Below are 19527 nucleotides of genomic sequence, written 5' to 3' on the forward strand. Positions count from 1 at the left end.
TTATATACGTACACTCTGCTGCTATTTACCTCTTATGTGTAACTCCTTCAGAATTAAATAAGTTGAATAAAACTGATGTTGTTTTCTGGACAACCCTTTAATGTTTGATGGACTAACTAATACAGAGAGTCCCCAAGCTGGCAATGAAGACAAACCTCTCAAAGGCACTTTGCCAGCAATCCTCACGGCAATAAGCCACAAGTCAAAGTTAATGGCCATCCTCAGTGATGACAGACAAAGCCCAGCTCAGGCTGGGCTTTTCTCAACCTGGATAGCTTGTTATGAATAAATGGCACCTGTATACTTTGCCTCCTGCTTTGCAATTCAACAGAAATTCCTAGCAGCAAGCTAAGTTAATTCTGTGTCTTAGTGATTCCAGCTGCTATAACAGAATACCATAACCTTGGTGACTTGTGAACAACAGGAATTTATTTCTCACAGCTCTAGAGGCTGGGAAGTCCAAGACTGAGGTGCTGGCAAATTCAGTGTCTGATGAGGGCCTGCCTCATGGTCCTTGGAGAATTGAGTTCTTGCTGTAACTTCTCGTGGCAGAAGGCAGATGGAGCTCTCTTCTATGGCACTAATCCCATTCATGGGGGCTTCACTCTTGTGACCTAACCACCTTTGCAAAGGCCCCACCCCTATTACTGTCACAGAGGGGATTAAGGTTTCAACCTGTGGAGGGGCACACTTCCAGTCTGTAGCACCTTGGCCCTCCCCCACTGTCATAAAGCCCCATTTGCCTCAACACCTTTGTTACCTTGGCCCAGTTCTCATTTTCTTACCTCTGGTACCACTCTGGCTCTTTTAAACACCCTGGAGACCTGGTCCAGTCAGTTCCCACCTGAACCAAGTTATTAACTGGCTTCCAAGCAGCTTGCTTCCAAAGGAACTCACTGACCTATGCTAATTACTTGACCACACTTGGACGACATTGTTTGTTATTTCTTCGTGTTCTGAAACACAGAGGGCATACCTCCTATGTGCTGACTGTCTTCCAACTCTTTCTAAAAATGGGGCAGATATCCTTCTGCATCCACTCCTCCTTTGGCCACTTGCTTCTATGACTATCACAAGTGAATACATTCCCTGTTTCCACCTAACACCTTAAAGGAACCAAACTACCTCTTCTTGGAACTGCCTGGCCCCAATAACCAACCCTCAGAGATAAGACATCAAGCACATGGATTCTTCACAGCCCTTTCAGAATTTCAGAGATGGCCTTTTTGTGTGCTTCCAGCTACAACGTCAGTGAGAAGGCAGGGTCAGTGAGCGTCACGGTGCAGAGGACGGGGAACCTGAATCAGTACGCCATTGTCCTATGTCGCACGGAGCAAGGCACGGCCACCTCCGGCTCCCGGGCGGGCTCCCAGCCTGGACAGCAGGACTATGTGGAGTATGCTGGCCAGGTAGGTGGGCACGGGCACCTCTGACTCCTGAGCGGCCGGTGGGCTGCAGCCGGGCTGGGACGTGGCTATCGTCAGCTGTGGTGGTTTCCCCCTTCTTTACCCCACCTCCCTGCCCATCGCACCCTCCCTCAGGTCACTGGGCTACGTCGTCTTCCCACAATGCTCCCTTCTTCACAGTCTGTCGGATCTCCGCTACAGTTTCAACTGCTGCCCGGCTTCTCAATCTTCACATGTTGCTTCATGACCAAGAAAAGTCTCCTGGGCACCATGTTGGATACTCAGCCTTTGATACCCTAACCTTTCCTCCCTAAACTTCTCATTACCTGAAGGGTAGGGAGACTAGTTGGGGAGCTCTTGGAATCAGCTGCGTGAGAGATGAGGGGAACTTGAGCTTCATTTATAAAGTGAAGGTGGAGTTTTCAATTAACCAATACATACCACTATACATATAAAATTGATAACCAACAAAGACCTGTTGTGTAGCACAGGGGACTATACTTAGTATTCTGGGATAACTTATAAAGGAAAAGAATCTGAAAAGAAGAGATATATATATGTATAACTGAATCACTTTGCAGTATACCTGAAACCAGCACAACATTGTAAATCAACTGTGCTCCAATAAAACAAATGAAGAGAAGAGGGAAACAAGTGGGTGGATTCAACAGACCAGTAAGAATTGGTAGGATTCAGCAGTGGATTAGAGAAGGGAGAGATGGATGGTCATGCCTTCGCTGGGAGGGGACACCAAAGAGGAGCAGGTCTGGCGAGGGGGTGATCTTGATTCTGCTCTGGACATGTTGAGTGTGAGTTGCCTTAGAGACCATCAGTTGGCAGCTGTTTGGGTTTGTAGGAGTGTAGAGAGACACATGCATGCATGCACACACACACACACACACACACACACACACATTTGCACACCTCTATGTGACTGCAGTGATAGCGGTAGTAATTAGTGCCAGGGTGTGAATGAAGGAGACAAAAGAAAAAGTGAAAGCAAAAGAGAAAAGAGGACGTAAATAGTAAACGCCTTTATGGCAGGACACCCTCTACGTGTCAGATTTAAGTATTGCACAATACCTGGCACTTATTAGGTATTTATTAAGTGTTTTCTTAAAAGTAGTTTCATTATTCTTATGGCAGCATGAATCCCTGTAAAGAGAAGTGGGCTCTCTTTCTGAAGCATTTCAGCTGAACTAAGCTAATGCCTCTTAGGTCAAATTTTTTTTTTTCATTTTTACTGAAATGTAGTTGATCTAAAACGTGTGTTAGTTTCAAGTGTACAGCAAAGTGATTCATATATATATATGTATATACTTTAAATATATATATTCTTTTTCAGATTCTTTTCCATTATAGATTATCACAAAATATTGAGTATAGTTCCCTATGCTATAAAGTAGGTCCTTGTTATCTTATATATGTGAAAGTCACTCAGTCATGTCTGACTCTTTGTGACCCCATGTACTATACAGTCTATGGAATTCTCCAGGCAAGAATAGTGGAGTGGCATCATCAGAGAAATGCAAATCAAAACCACAATGAGGTACCATTACACGCCAGTCAGGATGGCTGCTATCCAAAAGTCTACAAGCAATAAATGCTGGAGAAGGTGTGGAGAAAAGGGAACCCTCTTACACTGTTGGTGGGAATGCAAACTAGTACAGCCGCTATGGAGAACAGTGTGGAGATTTCTTAAAAAACTGGAAATAGAACTGCCATATGACCCAGCAATCCCACTTCTGGGCATACACACTGAGGAAACCAGATCTGAAAGAGACACGTGCACCCCAATGTTCATCGCAGCACTGTTTATAATAGCCAGGACATGGAAGCAACCTAGATACCCATCAGCAGACGAATGGATAAGGAAGCTGTGGTATATATACACCATGGAATATTACTCAGACATAAAGAATTCATTTGAATCAGTTCTAATGAGATGGATGAAACTGGAGCCCATTATACAGAGTGAAGTAAGCCAGAAAGATAAAGAACATTACAGCATACTAATACATATATATGGAATTTAGAAAGATGGTAATGATAACCCTATATGCAAAACAGAAAAAGAGACACGGATGTACAGAACAGACTTTTGGACTCTGTGGGAGAAGGCGAGGATGGGATGTTCTGAGAGAACAGCATCGAAACATGTATATTATCTATAGTGAAACAGATCACCAGCCCAGGCTGGATGCATGAGACAAGTGCTCGGGCCTGGTGCACTGGGAAGACCCAGAGGGATTGGGTAGAGAGGGAGGTGGGGGATCGGGATGGGGAATACATGTAAATCCATGGCCGATTCATGTCAATGTATGACAAGACCCACTGCGGTATTGTAAAGTGATTAGCCTCCAACTAATAAAAATAAATGAAAAAAAAAATAGTGGAGTGGGTAGCCATTCCCTTCTCCAAGGGATCTTCCCGACCCATGGACTGAACCCCCAGGTTGCAGGCAAATACTGGAGTGGGTATCCTATCCCTCCTCCAGCGGATCTTTCCAAGCCAGGAATTGAACTGGGGTCTCCTGCATTCCAGGCGGATTCTTTACCAGCAGAGCTATCAGGGAAGCCCTAATATCTTATATATAGTAGTGTGTATATTTTAATCCCAAACTTCTAATCTTTGTCAAATTTAAATGAGAGACTGGAATAGATCAGATAAGCTAAGGAATCTTTTAGCAAAATAATAATAAAGAGCACATACTTGTGTTCTTCAGAGAATGACAACAGACTGTGTGTTCTAGACCTAAATAGAGACTTTTAAGTGTTTCATTTAGCTGGGAGCATTTTAAAATGTGGATCTTAGTAAAACTTAATTTGATACATTGATTAGATGCAGAATAGTACATTTTTATTGATGAAAAGCATGTGTTTTTCAGATTTGTGTGACTCTAGAGGTTTAGGATGAATTTTTACACATTTTAACTATTTCACAAAATGCAGTCTAGGCCCACTGCCTGTCCACTCAGTTTTAGACTGATCCATAACTGTGGTTCCACGTGTAGGTTTTAATCATCATCTTTTTTATAAAGACAAAACCAGAAGAAATCCCTATAAATTCACAATTGTATGCATATAAATTAAATTTTCTACTTTATATCAGGCTAAGTTAATTCACATTATGAATCTACTACATCTAAATGGGAAAGGATGTAATAGTAAAGTTAAAATTCAGTCTAGCCGGTTCATAATGTGACTTTCTCTGAATTCAAACTCCATAATTCAGTACATTGAAATTGTATGTCAATTTTGATTATATGAGTAATATGGTGATGATAAGATAATATCTTACATTTGTTCCATGCTTTAAAGCAAAGTTAGTGCCTTCATTATACATCATCTCATTTAGTTCTGCCAGTAAGTATGTGAAATAGACATATTGTTGTTATTTAGCCGATGGCGAATCTGAGGTTTGTGAAGTTTTATAGCCTAACCCAGCTTGGAAGTAACAGAGCCAGGACTTGAGGCCAGAATTTCACACTCCAAGTTCAAAGATCTTTCCAGTTAAACTTGCCACAAATGGAAGTAGAACCGAGTAATCAAAGGACTTGTGCTATGACTTTCCTGGTGGTCCACTGGCTAAGACTCCATGCTTTCAATGCAAAGGGCCTGGGTTCCATCCCTGGTCAGGGAACTAGATCCCACATTCTGAAACTAAGAGTTCGCCTGCCACAACTAGAAGATCCCCTGTGATGCAACCAAGACGGAGCACAACAAATAAATAGGAAAACAATTTTTTTAGGTGTTAAAAACAATGACTCTTGCTGTCCCAACTGAGTTAATAAAACAGGATTTGAATAGTTACCTACATGGTTTTCTACATTTCCCACATGGTAGGAGACATCTCTTCCTTCCATGCCTGTATGCAGTGAATCAGCCCCGAGGTACAGAGATAGAATGGGGAGAAGTGATACAGCGGGAGGGACTGGCTGGAAGAACCAGCTATTTCATTCAGTGGCCTGCCCCCGGGACTTGGGTCCTCTTTTTTCCCATGATGTTCTTGGGGAGCGAAGCGGGGGAGTCTGAGGCACAGCTTATCTCCTCGTTGTTTCCTACGTGACAGGTGCAGTTTGATGAGCGAGAGGATACCAAGTCCTGCACCATCGTCATCAACGATGACAACGTGTTTGAGAACGTCGAGAGTTTCACCGTGGAGCTCAGCATGCCAGCGTATGCCCTACTAGGGGAGTTCACCCAGGCGAAGGTCATTATCCATGACACTGAGGACGAGCCCACATTAGAGTTTGATAAGAAGACCTACCGGGTCAACGAGAGTGCTGGCTTTCTGTTTGCACCTATTGCAAGAAAAGGTCTGTTGGTGCCCGAGGCGGCAAAGAGCTGTAATAATAGCTAATGTTTATTCCATCCCTTTCACATGCCACGTGCTCATGTATCATGTTAACTCGTGTGTGGGGGTGCATCGTGGGTTATCAACTCACTTCAATCCCCAATAACCATCCTCCCTACAGTGAGTTCTACAGAGGGCTTCTCTATTGAAGTTGTTTGCACACCCATTTATTCTTAAATGGGACCAGAAGGCTAGTTACATTTGGCTTTGCAAATGACTCCTGAATTCAGAGTTCTTAATCAGTCACCCAATCCAAAAATATTTAGTAGCCTTGGTCAAGGTGGGCAGTTCAGTGTGTAAGAACAGGCTTCCTGTCTTACTTCCTGGGAGACTGAAAATGAATTTAAAGATTTCCCCATGTGAATGTCACATGTAGAGCTCAGGTGAGAAATTAACCGTGTGTGAGAAATAAAGGGTGGTTCCACTGGGGTGGAAAATCAAAAGATCGTATGGATTTACGATGTGAAATATTGTGACTTTAAAAACACATGGAAATTGAGGGAGAGGCTATATGTATATGGATTTCTGGTTCAGTTTGCTCTACAGCAGAAACTAACAACAATTGTAAAGTAATTACACTCCAATAATAAAATTAAAAAAAATTTTTTTTTAACACGTGGAAATTAGATCCCTATTCAAAGCCACAACCAGACTGTAAGTGATGATGTCAGGTATTTTGTTGCATCTGCTGAGGGTGTGTTAGTGTGGCCAGCACTGCGGGTAACACCAACCCTTGGTGATGCCACTCAGAGGACAGGTAAGTCTTGTTGATTGCGCTGGGTCGGCCAGCCGAGCCCAAATAGCCTATCACCCAGGTAAGTGGCGGCACTGATAAGTAAAGTCGTTTGTTCAGAGAGGTAGGGTTTTTTGTTTTATTTTGTCTTCCTTTTTTTTTTTTTAAACAGGCTTGTTTCTCCCTGGGAATTAAAGTGCAGAAGTTTAGAAAGGCAGTGAACTGTGCTCATAGCACTGTCTTCAGGACACAATTACTTTTCTACTTAAAGTACCAAATATGTCTCTTCTCCCTCTGCCTGCTGTGGTCTTAGATGGTGGGCAATGAGTCTTGTGAATTAACAGAGCACAGAATTCACAGAATAGGAAATCCATTCCAGGTTGTTTGGTGAAGGATCTGGGGTATATGAAATCCTCAAGTGGCTTAGACCACAGGCTTAAGACACTGCAAAGCCAGGACATTTCCTGTCAGAGTTTGAATGGAATATGTCAAAAAGAATCACGCCCATCAAAATTACCAGAGATTTTAAAACTTGAGAAATGCTCATTCAACTACTTTGGTATCCTTGCCATTTGTGTTTCAGGGGATTCAAGCAGCATTGTGTCTGTGATTTGCTACACGGTCCCTAAGTCAGCTATGGGCAGTAGCCTCTATGCTCTAGAATCGGGCTCTGATTTTAAATCTAGAGGGATGTCTGCCGAGAGTCGAGTGATATTTGGGCCTGGTGTCACCCTGTCCACCTGTGATGTCATGCTCATTGACGACAGCGAGTACGAAGAGGAAGAGGAGTTTGAGATTGCCCTGACAGGTGCTTCCGACAACGCCCGCATCGGGAGGGTGGCGTCGGCCAAGGTGCTCATTGCTGGTCCCAACGATGCTTCTACTGTGTCCTTGGGCAACACGGCTTTTACCATCAGCGAGGATGCAGGTAATGGAGAGCGTCTCTGGCCTCCCCTCTCTCATCTCCTGACCCCTTCCTTAAATAGTTTCCTCTTAGTTTTGAGAATGCCCTTAGGATGTTGAGGTCCATTCCTCAGTGACACTGTTGTCAGTCTGAGACAGGTAATACTCAGCATCAAAACTAAGAATGAAAGGTAGTGAAGACTAGGGAGCTCCATTCACTTATTTTGCTCTGCTTACCAATGGAAGGGAGAGACCTGACTTAGAGCTCACTGGCTGACCTCTGGGGTACAAAGGGAGGGTGTAGTGCTAAACATTTGGCACGTGAAGGAGGGGGATATGATCCGTTGAAGATGGAGGTAAATTATTTAGTGTACTGCAACTGCCATAACAAATAAATTCAAAATTTCAGTGTTTTAACAATGGAACTCTCAATCCTATAACAGCCCAAGGCAGTCAGTGGGCAGATTTATTCCACCCAAGTCTCTTCCCTCTTTGGGCTCCGCGTGGATCTCAAGGTCTTCCTCATGTTGTTGACAGACATCCTGCTATTAACAGGAGAGTCAGTGGTTATGCTGAGCATCTGCTGATCTGAGCCCCTGATCAAGACCTTGCACCTCTCTTGAGGTGATATTCTTAGCGATAGTGAAAACTAAGATGTTGGAGTATTTACTGAACGCCAGCCACCATGCCATCTGCATTGCATTCTTTCTTATTCATAGAGAAGAGCAAGTGGAGTCCCAGAGAGGTGAAATAAATCATCAAAGACCAGCTAATACGACAGAACTGGATTAGAACCCAGACCTTTCTATTATACCGTGTTCCCTTCCCCATACAACAAATGCCCAGCCATGACTACTTGTCACCTCACAGCTGTTGGCTCAAAAAGTACAATTGATGGACTTGTCATGTAGCTTTTCTCTGACCTTGATTGTGAAAACAGCTAAAAATTTACATGCGTATCATTAGGGCCCTATAAAATATGTTGTCACAGCGACCAGAAGATGAGCTTCTTCCTGAGATAAGCAATAAGCACATATGGTTTAAGTAATGATGTGTGTAGCACTCAGATAGAATAGGGAAATCACCCAGTTAGGAACATTTAATTAGGGACATTCAACTCCAGGCCTTATAGAGTCCCCTAGCTGGTTCTTCCTTAATTGGCTATTTCCTAGCTCATCCTCCAGGCCCTCATCTCTGAGTTTCTTTTCCATAAATAGGCTTAAGGTGTTTTTCAGTGGACCCTCCCCTCTTTGTTGTTGTTGTTGAGTTGCTTAGTCATGTTCAACTCTGTGATCCCACGGACTGCAGCACGCCAGGCTTCCTTCTCCTTCACCATCTCCCAGAGTTTGCTCAAACTCATGTACTTTGAGTCAGTGATGCCATCCAACCATCTAATCTTCTGTCGTCCCCTTCTCCTTCTGCCTTCAATCTTTCCCAGCATCAGGGTCTTTTCCAGTCAGTCAGCTCTTTGCATCAGATGGCCAAAGTGTTGAAGCTTCAGCTTCAGCATCAGTCCTTCCAATGAAGATTGAGGGTTGATTTCCTTTCGTGGACCCTCCCCTCTTAAGTCCATTGTTCTCCTGTGAAGAAGCCACAAAACTGCTTTCCCCTAAAGGCTGTCTTCCTAGCACCACCTCCGTGGGGCCCTCCTGCAGGTCTGCTCTTGAACTTCATATCCATACATCGAGGGATGGTGACTCTTCTGGGCCTCCGAGGGCACACAGGAGTGTCACTGAAGGTGGACTAGGCCAGGTGGCAGGATGGAGCTGCTGCGGGGAGGGAAGACATTGTTCTGAAAACCGCACTCACACTCTGGTTCAAGGCTGACCACTGAAACGTATGCTTCTCAATTCAGGTACAGTGAAGATCCCAGTTATCCGCCATGGGACTGACCTTTCCACCTTCACATCTGTGTGGTGTGCCACGCGGCCCTCAGACCCGGCGTCCGCCACCCCCGGAGTTGACTACGTTCCCAGCTCTAGGAAGGTGGAGTTTGGACCAGGTGTCACTGAGCAGGTGTGCATGCAGAGGTTGAAGGCCAGATGGGCTGTTCATGTCATCTCTAGTCTGCTCTCCAAAGTCTCTAGAGGACTCTAAAATATTGAAATATTACTGTCTTCCCTTTCTTCAGACATCTTCCCTTTAAGATGTTTAGAAAAGCTCATGGGTGATAGACACCAAATTATTAGAAGGGATTCCCTATATGGCACAACTGTAGATCCCAAAGGTAATATTGTGAAGTTAATATTGTAATTTTCATCTTTTTAATGTGCCCTTTGGCTTCCAACTAGGCAGGATGAGACAAAAACTAGCTTTGTCTCTCCTTTCCCTAGCCTTACCCTAATTTGGTGGTGTTGATGTCTGTGTTTCTGAAGGGCTAAGATGCCGTTACTTCCCATTCACCTCTGGGACGAGGAAAGGGGAGTATAGAAGAGGTGGAAAGACTTGTATTTCAGGACCATTGGAGAGTTCAAAAACACAAGCCAACAAATAAACTTAGATATTTGACAAACTCTCCAAATGCCATTTTTAGCATAATATCCAGCATCACAGATTTAGGGTAGAAACTGCACTTGATTGATTTCAAATATTTAGAGAAAAAACACCTAGGATATGTGATAAATAGATCATCATTTTATGGATTTTAGAAGTTTACTTTAAGACCAACAGAGAAATGCAAGTTGTTACTTTTGTCCTAATCTCCCAAAGGCAAATGAGTGTTGGGTGGTGAGTATTCTATAAGATTAGCTTTGATTTTTCCTCTCTTTTTTAAATAGAAAAAAAAATTATGGAGGGGTATGTGCTAAAGTCAAGGTGTAATTGACATATAACATTATATCAGATCCAGGTGTACAACATAATGGTTCAATATTTGTAAATACTGTGAAATGAACACCATAATAAGTCTAGTTAACATCCTGATTTTTCTCCTAGTATTGCACCTTGACCATCTTGGATGACACTCAATATCCGGTGATTGAAGGGCTGGAGACATTTGTGGTTTTCCTCAGCTCCCCACAAGGGGCCGAACTGACCAAACCCTTCCAGGCTATCATTGCAATTAACGACACATTCCAGGACGGTAAGACATTGGGGATACCAGCTGGTGGCTCAGATCAGATTTCTACCATTTCCTTAACATCCACATACATTACATTGGAACTCATTCACATTTTCTTTTTTTTTTTTCCATTTATTTTTATTAGTTGAAGGCTTATTACTTTACAATATTGTAGTGGTTTTTGCCATACATTGACATGAGTCAGCCATGGATTTACATGTGTTCTCATTCACATTTTCACTCAAGAAATGTGTGTGTGTGTGTATGAGTACATGAATGTGCACATTTTTACATAGAAATATGGGGCAGAAATAATCATTCATGTTTCTGGCACTCTGCTAGGCACACTTGGGGATATTGCACATTCAGTTCCAGGTCACCACTTTAAAGTGAGTATTGCAATAAAGCAAGTCAGATGAATTTTTTGGTTTCCCAGTGTATATAAAAGTTTACACCATACTGTAGTTTATTAGCAGCTTGCATTGTGTCTAAAAAAAAACAAATGGAAGATGGCGGAGGAATAGGACGGGGAGACCACTTTCTCCCCTACAAATTCATCGAAAGAACATTTGAACGCTGAGCATACTCCATAAAAAAAAACAAATGTACCTCAATTTTAAAATATGTTATTGCTAAAATGCTAATCATCTTCTGAGCCTTTCACAAATCATAATCTTTCCTTCAGTAGAAACATCAAAGATCACTGATCATAATCACTATAATGAATATAATAATAATGAAGAAGTTTGAAGTATTGGGAGAGTGACCAACATGGAACATAGAAACACAAAGTGAGCAAATGCTGTTGGGAAAATGGCGCCATAGACTTGTCCAACACATGATTGCCACAAATCTTCAATTTGTCAAAAATATAGTCTCTACAAAGGGCAGTCAAGTGAAGTACAATAAAATGAGGCATGCCTGGTTGGGCTCCGTCCTCAGAAGCTCAAGCTCTAGTTGGGGGATCAGACCCTCAGACAGAAAAAGTAGAATATATTATGATAAATGACCTAATAGTGTGATAAACCTAGTAGTGTACGGGAGAGGGGACTGAATCGTAACTAAGTGTGGAAGAATCATAGAAGATTTCACCAAGGAAGTGATATTTAAGCAGAGTCTTCAGGTATGGTAGGAGTTTATCTAAGGGATAATAAAGCTTTTCTAAATGGAGAACTATAGTATATGTAAGGTATACAATTTTGAAAGACGCATATTTGGAGAACAGTGAGATGCTTACTTTTGCTTCAAACCTAGCAGGAGGTGAATGGAAGGAAATGAAATGGAAAGACATGTTGGAGATAAGTCCTAAGATGTCTTAAGTTCCAGCATCAGGAATTTATAGGTAAAAGGGGAGCAGCAGATGCTTCTAGGCAGAGGAGTAATATGATTTTTGTTAGAGGAAACTAATACTGACTGTCCTGTGGGTGATATGCAGGAACAAATAGACACAGCCAACTGAATAAAGTGGGGCTAGTGGTAAAGAACCCACCTGCCAAGGCAGGAGATGTAAGAGACGCAGGTTCGATCCCTGGGTCGGGACGATCCCCTGGAGGAGGGCATGGCAACCCACTCCAGTATTCTTGCCTGGGGATTCCCATGGACAGAGGAGCCTGGCGGGCTACAGTTCAGAGGGTCACAAAGAATTGGACACAACTGAAGCGACTGAGTACACACACAAGCACCTGAACAAAAATATGAGTGCCCAGTGAAGAGCTGGCCTGAGTAACAAGAGAGTGAACAGGAAAGGACAGTTGTTTCTGGGAAAGAATTGGTGAAATCTAAAACTGCCAGATTCTAGAGCTGGGTAGAGAAGATCAAGTCAAACCTCTCACTTCAAGCAGGGGGACCCTCCTCAGCCTCCTTAGGGATTGACATAGAACCCATGATGACATTCTTCAGTGACTACAGAGTCATCAAAGAAGGAGCAGGAAGCCCAGCAGGGTTATCATTAATGTCTTTGTTTTTAAATAATTTATTCACTTATATAGTTTTAAAAAAGGCTTCCTAGGTGGCTCAGTGATAAAAAATCCATCTGCCAATGCAGGAAACATAGGTTTGATCCCTGGGTCAGGAAGATCTCCTGGAGGAGGAAGTGGCAACCCACTCCAGTATTCTTGCCTGGAGAATCCCATGGAAGAATCCCAATGGACAGAAGAGCCTGGCACTTTAGGGGTCACAAAGAGGAGAACATGACTAATCAACTGAGCACACAAAACTAAGAAAAAGTAAACAGCAAAAATCATACTATGAAAATTGTCTTCCTTCTACCCCTGTCTCCCTAGCCTCCATCTCCCCTCCCTGAAAACAACTATTTGAAGCAGTTTTTTGCTATATGTTTTCATATATACAAAATAGCATCTTATTTTAGACTTAGGTTTATTGAGGTCTAACTTACATGAATCAAAGTTCACCCACCACCACAATCCAAGATGTTGAACAGTTCCGGCATCCTACTTCCCCTGAGTGGTTTGACCCTATGCTTCCACAGCAGAGGGTGTGAGTTTGATCCCTAGTAGGAGAAGTAAGATCCCTGGTAGGGGATCCCGCATGCTACCTCCATGGTCCAAAAAAAAAAAAACCCTTACAAAGTCAGCTTTCAGCCTCCCAAAGTGATCTTAGCTCCTTTTGTCTTTCTCCACTGGGCTAAAATGGCCGTTAAATCATCTAAGTGGCTCATCTCAGAACATGTTCTGTTTTCACCTTTCTCTTCTGCTCTGATGCCTAGAATTAGACTTGGTGTTGCCCTGAAGATGCTGAGCAAGGCAAGGAAGGCCTTGTAGCTGCTACTGCATGGCAATCTTGTATGTGCAGTCGTATCTCACCATTAACTCAAAGAACCAGAGGCAGGAGTTTTCCTCAATCTCAGACTTAACCATCACCCCTACAGAGTCCACCGCATTCCAGGCGGGTTGTGTTTGCACTCACTTTGTCAGTTACTAAGAAGATTAGCAGGTGATATTTTCCATGCCTAAGACTGGTGCTTAACACTAGAGATTACAGAGGAGTAGAGAGTAGAGTCCTGCAATCTGTTTCAGAACACCAGACTTAACACAAATGTGAGGATAACTGCAAATTGATGTTCTTAGAGAGGTGTTGGCGATAGTGCATGATACCCACTGCGAGCCCGTGAGCCTTCTGGGAGCCTTCCTTTTCCCATTCACACATCCTATCCTAGTGACATAGAAGTGGTTCTGCAGTCAGACAGAACTGACCCTCAGGGCCAGCACCCCTACTTCCTCTGAGGACTGAAGTGGGGTCCCCAATCACCAGGCCATGGGCCTGTACTTTATCCATGGCCTGTTAGGACCCGGGGCACACAGCAGGAGGTGTGCAGCAGGCTGGGGAACTAAGCTTCATCTGTATTTGCGGCCACTCCCCTTTGGACTTCCCTGGTGGCGCAGACAGTAAAGTGTCTGCCTACAAGATGGAGACCCAGGTTCAACCCCTGGGTCAGGAAGATCTCCTGCAGAAGGAAATGGCAACCCACTCCAGTATTCTTGCCTGGAAAATCCCATGGATGGAGGAGCCTGGTGGGCTACAGTTCATGGGGTCGCAAAGAGTTGGACACAACGGAGTGACTTCACTTTCTTTCACTTTCTCCTTTGGTCTCATTACCACCCAAGCTCCGCCTCCTGTCAGATCAGCAGTGGCATTAGATTCTCATAGGAGCGTGAACCCTACTGTGAACTGTGCATGCGAGGGATCTAGGTTGTGTGCTTCTTATGAGAATCGTCCCAAACCCGCCCCCTGCCCCCAGCTCCTGTTCATGGAAAAGTTGTCTTCCATGAAGCCAGTCCCTGGTGCCAAAATGGTTGGGGATCGCTGCCTTGTAGGGTTTGTCAAGAGGATAAGAAATGACATGCATGGAAGCCCTTAACACAATGCCTGACCTGGGTTGGGCCCTTTTTACATCTTAACCTCCGCGCATAAATTTGTCCCCAAATCCAGATTGCCTTTCCCTTGTCTCTGCTCAGTCTCCCACTGGACTGAGGGCTCCTTAAAAGCAGAGACTCTTCCCAGAAGACAGTCACGAGAAGTGTTCACCCACTTCTTTCTTTTCTTTTCCTTCTTTTTTTTTTAAGCAGATAGTCATGGGAAAGAAAAGTGAAGTGAAAGTGAAGTCACTCAGTCGTGTCCAACTCTTTGTGACCCCATGAACTGTAGCCTACCAGGCTCCTCCACCCATGGGATTTTCCGGGCAAGAGGACTGCAGTGGGTTGCCATTTCCTTCTCCAGGGGATCTTTCCAACCCACGGATCGAACCTGGGTTTCCCACATTGCAGGCAGATGCTTTACCCTCTGAGCCACCAGGGAAGCAATAGGCATGGGAGTATGTGTTAAATAGAAGGAAAAGGGAAAAAAGTCTTTTACATCTCAAGAGAAATCTGAGGTTGATTAATACATGACAGGGCCCAAACATTACCACTTTAGCTTTTCATTCACCTCCACCTTGATGCCTGTCGAGCCAGCAAAAAAATCAATCCAAAGCATTAGATAAAATCTGCCATGAGCAGAAAAGTTTTCTTGCTTGTGTTGCTTTTTGCCTGGCAACAAGCTCCCTTCTTGTCTTCATGTGCAAGGTCATGTCACTCCCACCCCTTTCATAGAAGCACAGACAGTTGTTCTGGATGGAAAGAGTCCCAGATGGGTACTGTGCAGGACCTCATACCAAAGTCACTCATCTTTTTAGAGGTATCTTCTGGGTTTTTCTTTAGTGATAAATGGTAATAGTTAGGCTTAGCTCAGATAATAGATTTGTTTTATATTTGCCAATGCCAACAGTTCTGAGCAGCGGACAGGTTGGAGGCAGAGAGCTTTTTACATGTTGTCTTGCACAGAGCCTTATGCTAACCCCCTTCTGTTTGTTCCTTTCAGTTTGGGCAAGGCATGTCCAGGAGGCAGCCAGGAAATATGTGTTTTAGCTTTAAGGTCATCTTCCTGCAGCTCCAAAGACAATTTGACATATGACTGGACAGATGACTCCCTCTTTGTATTTTTCATAAAGAAAATAATAACTCTCACTCAGCAAAATGTTGGTCTCAGAAGGAGACACGCTTTAATGCAGACTGTTTCCTAAGGCCTTGTAGGAAACAAGGAGGAAAAACTGATCCAATGTATGCAGAAGCCTGGAGATGGGAAGCAATACACACCATGATATAGTAATTCCTGCCAACATTTATTTCAAATTTTGATGCTGGAGAAGACTTGAAAGTCCCCTGGACAGCAAGGAGATTAAACCAGTCAATTCTAAAGGAAATCAATCCTGAATATTCATTGATGCTGACTAATGCTCCAATACTTTGGCCACCTGATGCAAAGAGCCAACTCATTGGAAGAGACTCTGATGCTGGGAGAGATTGAGGGCAGGAGGAGAAGGGGATGACAGAGGATGAGATGGTTGGACGGTATCACTGACTCAATGAACATCAGTCTGAGCAAACTCAGGGAGGTAGTGAAGGACAGGGACGCTGCAGTCCATGGGGGTCACAAAGAGTTGGACACGCCTTAGTGACTGGACAGCAACAACCAACATTTGAGTGCCTTCTATTTACTGTATTGAGCACTAATCTCATTCAATTCAATCCTTCCAATAATTTTACAAGTTAGATATTAACATTCCAATTTACATATTTAAAAAAAAGAAAAAGCAAGGCTCAGAATCTATGTAACTTTTCCTGTGGAGAGAGACTTCCAGTTTCCTTAGTCATGTCTGACTGTGACCCCATGGACTGCAGCCCCCCAGGCTCCTCTCTGCATGGGATTTCTCAGGCAGAAATACTGGCATGGGTTGTCATTTCCTTCTCCAGGGGATCTTTCTGACCCAGGGATGGAACCCTTGGCTCCCGCATTGGCAGGCAGATTCTTTACCACTGCGCCACTCACTTGCCAAATACAGCTTGTGGGTATGTTTTGTTTGGCTGCAATAGTTTTGGCCTGAATGGAATTTCTTTTTACTATTTTAATTGCTTGCTATTTTGAAATTTAGGAGCTATGACCTAAAAATGCAGATCTTTGGCTTTGTTCGAAAATAGGGAGACCTGCCAACAAAAGAATGAGGCTAAGGGGCAGCCCTCTTTAAACACAACCCGTTCTTTCCTCTTTACCAGTTGTCCCTGTTCTTCTCTATTGTCTTTCTGACCCAGCACCTGTGTGAGTGGTCATTTATCATCAGGTTTACACTGCTGTTTTCCTCTTTGTAGCCTTAGAAGGAATGTGAACTTTTTTGGGTTCTCAGGTCTCAAAATTTTGCTTCCACCTGGTTCGTATCTTTCCCTGCATCACCTATCTGCATTTGAGATGGTGACTATTCCCTGAAGCTGAGCAAACTTGATTTGTTCTATTTTGTTGGAACTATACTCACAGTGGAGCAGGCTTCCATGGTGGCTCAGAAAGTAAAGAATCTGCCTGCAATGCAGGAGACTGGGGTTCGATCCCTGGGTTGGGAAGATCCCCTGGAGAAGGGACTGTCTGTCCACTCCAGTATTCTTGTCTGGAAGATCCCATGCACAGAGGAGCCTGGTGGGCTACAGTAGTCCATGGGGTCGCAAAGAGTAGGACACGACTGAGCGACCAACAGTCACTTCACTTTCATTCACACTCACGGTGGAAGCAGTCTCTTGGTCCTGAGAGCAGCAGGCAGGCCTTGAAATCTGCGGATTGCCTGTGCTTTATCAGCCTCTGGTGGTCCTTAGGGGCGCCTTCCTGCCGGCTTGCCGAGGGCCCTCGAGCGCTATCGCCACCTCCCTCGGTGTCCCGCTAACAATGCCTGCATCTTTCCTTCCCTTACCCAGTGCCCAGCATGCAGTTTGCCAAGGATTTGCTCCTGGTGAAGGAGAAGGAGGGCGTCCTGCACGTGCCCATCATTCGGAGTGGAGACCTGAGCTACGAGTCATCCGTGAGGTGCTATACTCAGGGCCTTTCAGCTCAGGTCATGGAGGACTTTGAGGAGAGAAGAAATGCAGACTCTTCGCGGATTACGTTTCTCAAAGGGGAGAAAGTAAGTGGATTCGTGGTGGCTGAAAGATGGGCTTCTCTCCTTCCTTGATGCCTTTATTTGTCCATACTGAAGTAATTCAGACAAACTCTGAACATCCTAAGATGTTTCTAATTAATTGTTCACATTGGGTTGGCCAAAAAGTTCGTTCAGAGTTTTCCATTACATCTTATGGGAAAAAAACCTGAATGAACATTTTGGCCAACCCAATACTTTAAATGATATCATCTCTTCTATGTAGCCATCTTCTCGGTTTCCCACTTAGCACCAGCTCCCTATGTCGTTGGTTGAGCTAGGAAGTTTAGATGATGTAGAATCTGTTTGGAATTTAGCAGAATCAGATGACTAGGGACTTCTCTTAATCTGAAACTACATTGAAGAGGAATGCACTCCACAAATGTTGCCTAGAGAAGGAGACAGTTTTCTAATACCTGGGTCCCAGTTTCAGGGCAGCACACATTCTGGTATAGGGCCTGCAGTCCAGGCTTGCACAGGTAGACTTGAGCAGATTCAGATCCGGGGAGTATTTTCTTGGTAATATAATGCAAAATGATGTCTACAGACGCGGGAACTCCTAAGAAAGTCCAGTCACTAAATATGGCTGCATCAGAATCAAATAGGGTTTCCCTAGTGGCTTGGTTGACTTCCCTGGTGGCTCAGACAGTAAAGCGTCTGCTTATAATGCGGGAGACCCAGGTTCAATCCCTGGGTCAGGAAGATCTTCTGGAGAAGGGAATGGCAACCCACTCCAGTATTCTTGCCCCCCCCAAAAAAAAGGGGGCTCAAAGAAATATGGAAAAGGAAATGACAACCCACTCCAGTATTCTTGCCTGGAAAATTCCATGGACAGAGGAGCCTGGTGGGCTACAGTCCATGGGGTCGCAAAGAGTCGGACACGACTGAGCGACTTCACTCACTTCACTCAGTGGCTCAGTGTAAAGAATCCACTTGCAATGCAGGAAACTCGGGAGACACAGGCTTGATCCTTAGGTTGGAAAGATCCCTTGGAGGAGGAGATGGCAACCCACTCCAGTATTCTTGCTGGAAAGGTCCCATGGACAGTGGAATGTGACGGGCTGTAGTCCATAGGGTGACAAAGAGTCAGACACGACTGGGCACACACACACAGAACCAAGCTGGCAGCCTCAGTGTATATCCAAAGCACGTATTGAATGGGAGTCGTACTTGCCCATTTTTTGGATCTCAGTTTCAGATGACTAAGTCAGTTGTGGCCCTGATTGCAAGGTCGCGGCCCTTGGTTCAAAGTATGCAGTTCCCATTGGTCAGTTCAAGGCCTTTTCTTATTTTGTTGATTGATACATTTCATTTTACCCCTATTCTGCAGACAGTCACAGTCCTTCCCCATCTGAGATCATCAATCCATTGTCTGTTAATGTGTGTCTCTTATTTTGTATTTGTTCTTTGAAAATGCCTCATTCTTTATATATATATAATTTTTAATTTATAAAACTGCTACTGTGTTATATTTTTTCACACGTTTTCTGTGTTTTCTCAGCAATATGTTTTGGTATCTGTGCATGTCATTTATGTGTATATCTAATCTGTTGCTTCAAACTGTTGCCTAGTATTTCACGATGTGCATTTACTACTTTTTACCCATTCACTCTCAGTAATAGACAGTGAAGAGTCTCCATTTTAGTTCCCAGTCACCTCCTAACACTCTGCCATTACTAACAGTACCACTAGGCAAATCCTCCTACCTGTCCACTTACTCAGTGGCAAAATTGCTGGACCACGGGGCATGAATGTGTTTACTTTGAAAAAAAATAGAATACTTTCCAAAATGTCACTAGCAGGACATGAAGGTTGTTAAAACCCTATATCCTCTTCTATACTTTTCCAGTTACTGATTTTTATTAATCTGATATGTGTAAAGTTAGATCTCACTTCAATTTGCCTATCTCCAATTATTTCTGTGCTTTTCTCAGATGGCAAAGAATCCACCTTCAATGTGGGAGACCTGGATTTGATCCCTGTGTTGGGAAGATCCCTTGGAGGAGGGCATGGCAACCCACTCTAGTATTCTTGCCTGGAGAATCCCCATGGACAGAGG

The 19527-nt window shown here is 43.9% G+C and overlaps 1 protein-coding gene across 2 annotated transcripts in view; it reads left to right on the forward strand.

Annotated features, from left to right (window-relative positions):
- Window positions 1–19527, forward strand: part of FRAS1 (Fraser extracellular matrix complex subunit 1) — a 504323-nt gene that overhangs the window by 437368 nt on the left and 47428 nt on the right. For both annotated transcript variants that reach the window (XM_043447950.1, XM_043447951.1), the window contains 6 exons: window positions 1241–1409; window positions 5478–5724; window positions 7079–7423; window positions 9254–9414; window positions 10333–10480; window positions 17251–17456. In XM_043447950.1, coding sequence (XP_043303885.1) covers window positions 1241–1409; window positions 5478–5724; window positions 7079–7423; window positions 9254–9414; window positions 10333–10480; window positions 17251–17456 — 1276 coding nt within the window. The remainder of the gene's footprint in view (window positions 1–1240; window positions 1410–5477; window positions 5725–7078; window positions 7424–9253; window positions 9415–10332; window positions 10481–17250; window positions 17457–19527) is intronic.

Source organism: Cervus canadensis, chromosome 26 (assembly GCF_019320065.1).
Source record: "Cervus canadensis isolate Bull #8, Minnesota chromosome 26, ASM1932006v1, whole genome shotgun sequence".
NCBI lineage: Eukaryota > Metazoa > Chordata > Mammalia > Artiodactyla > Cervidae > Cervus > Cervus canadensis.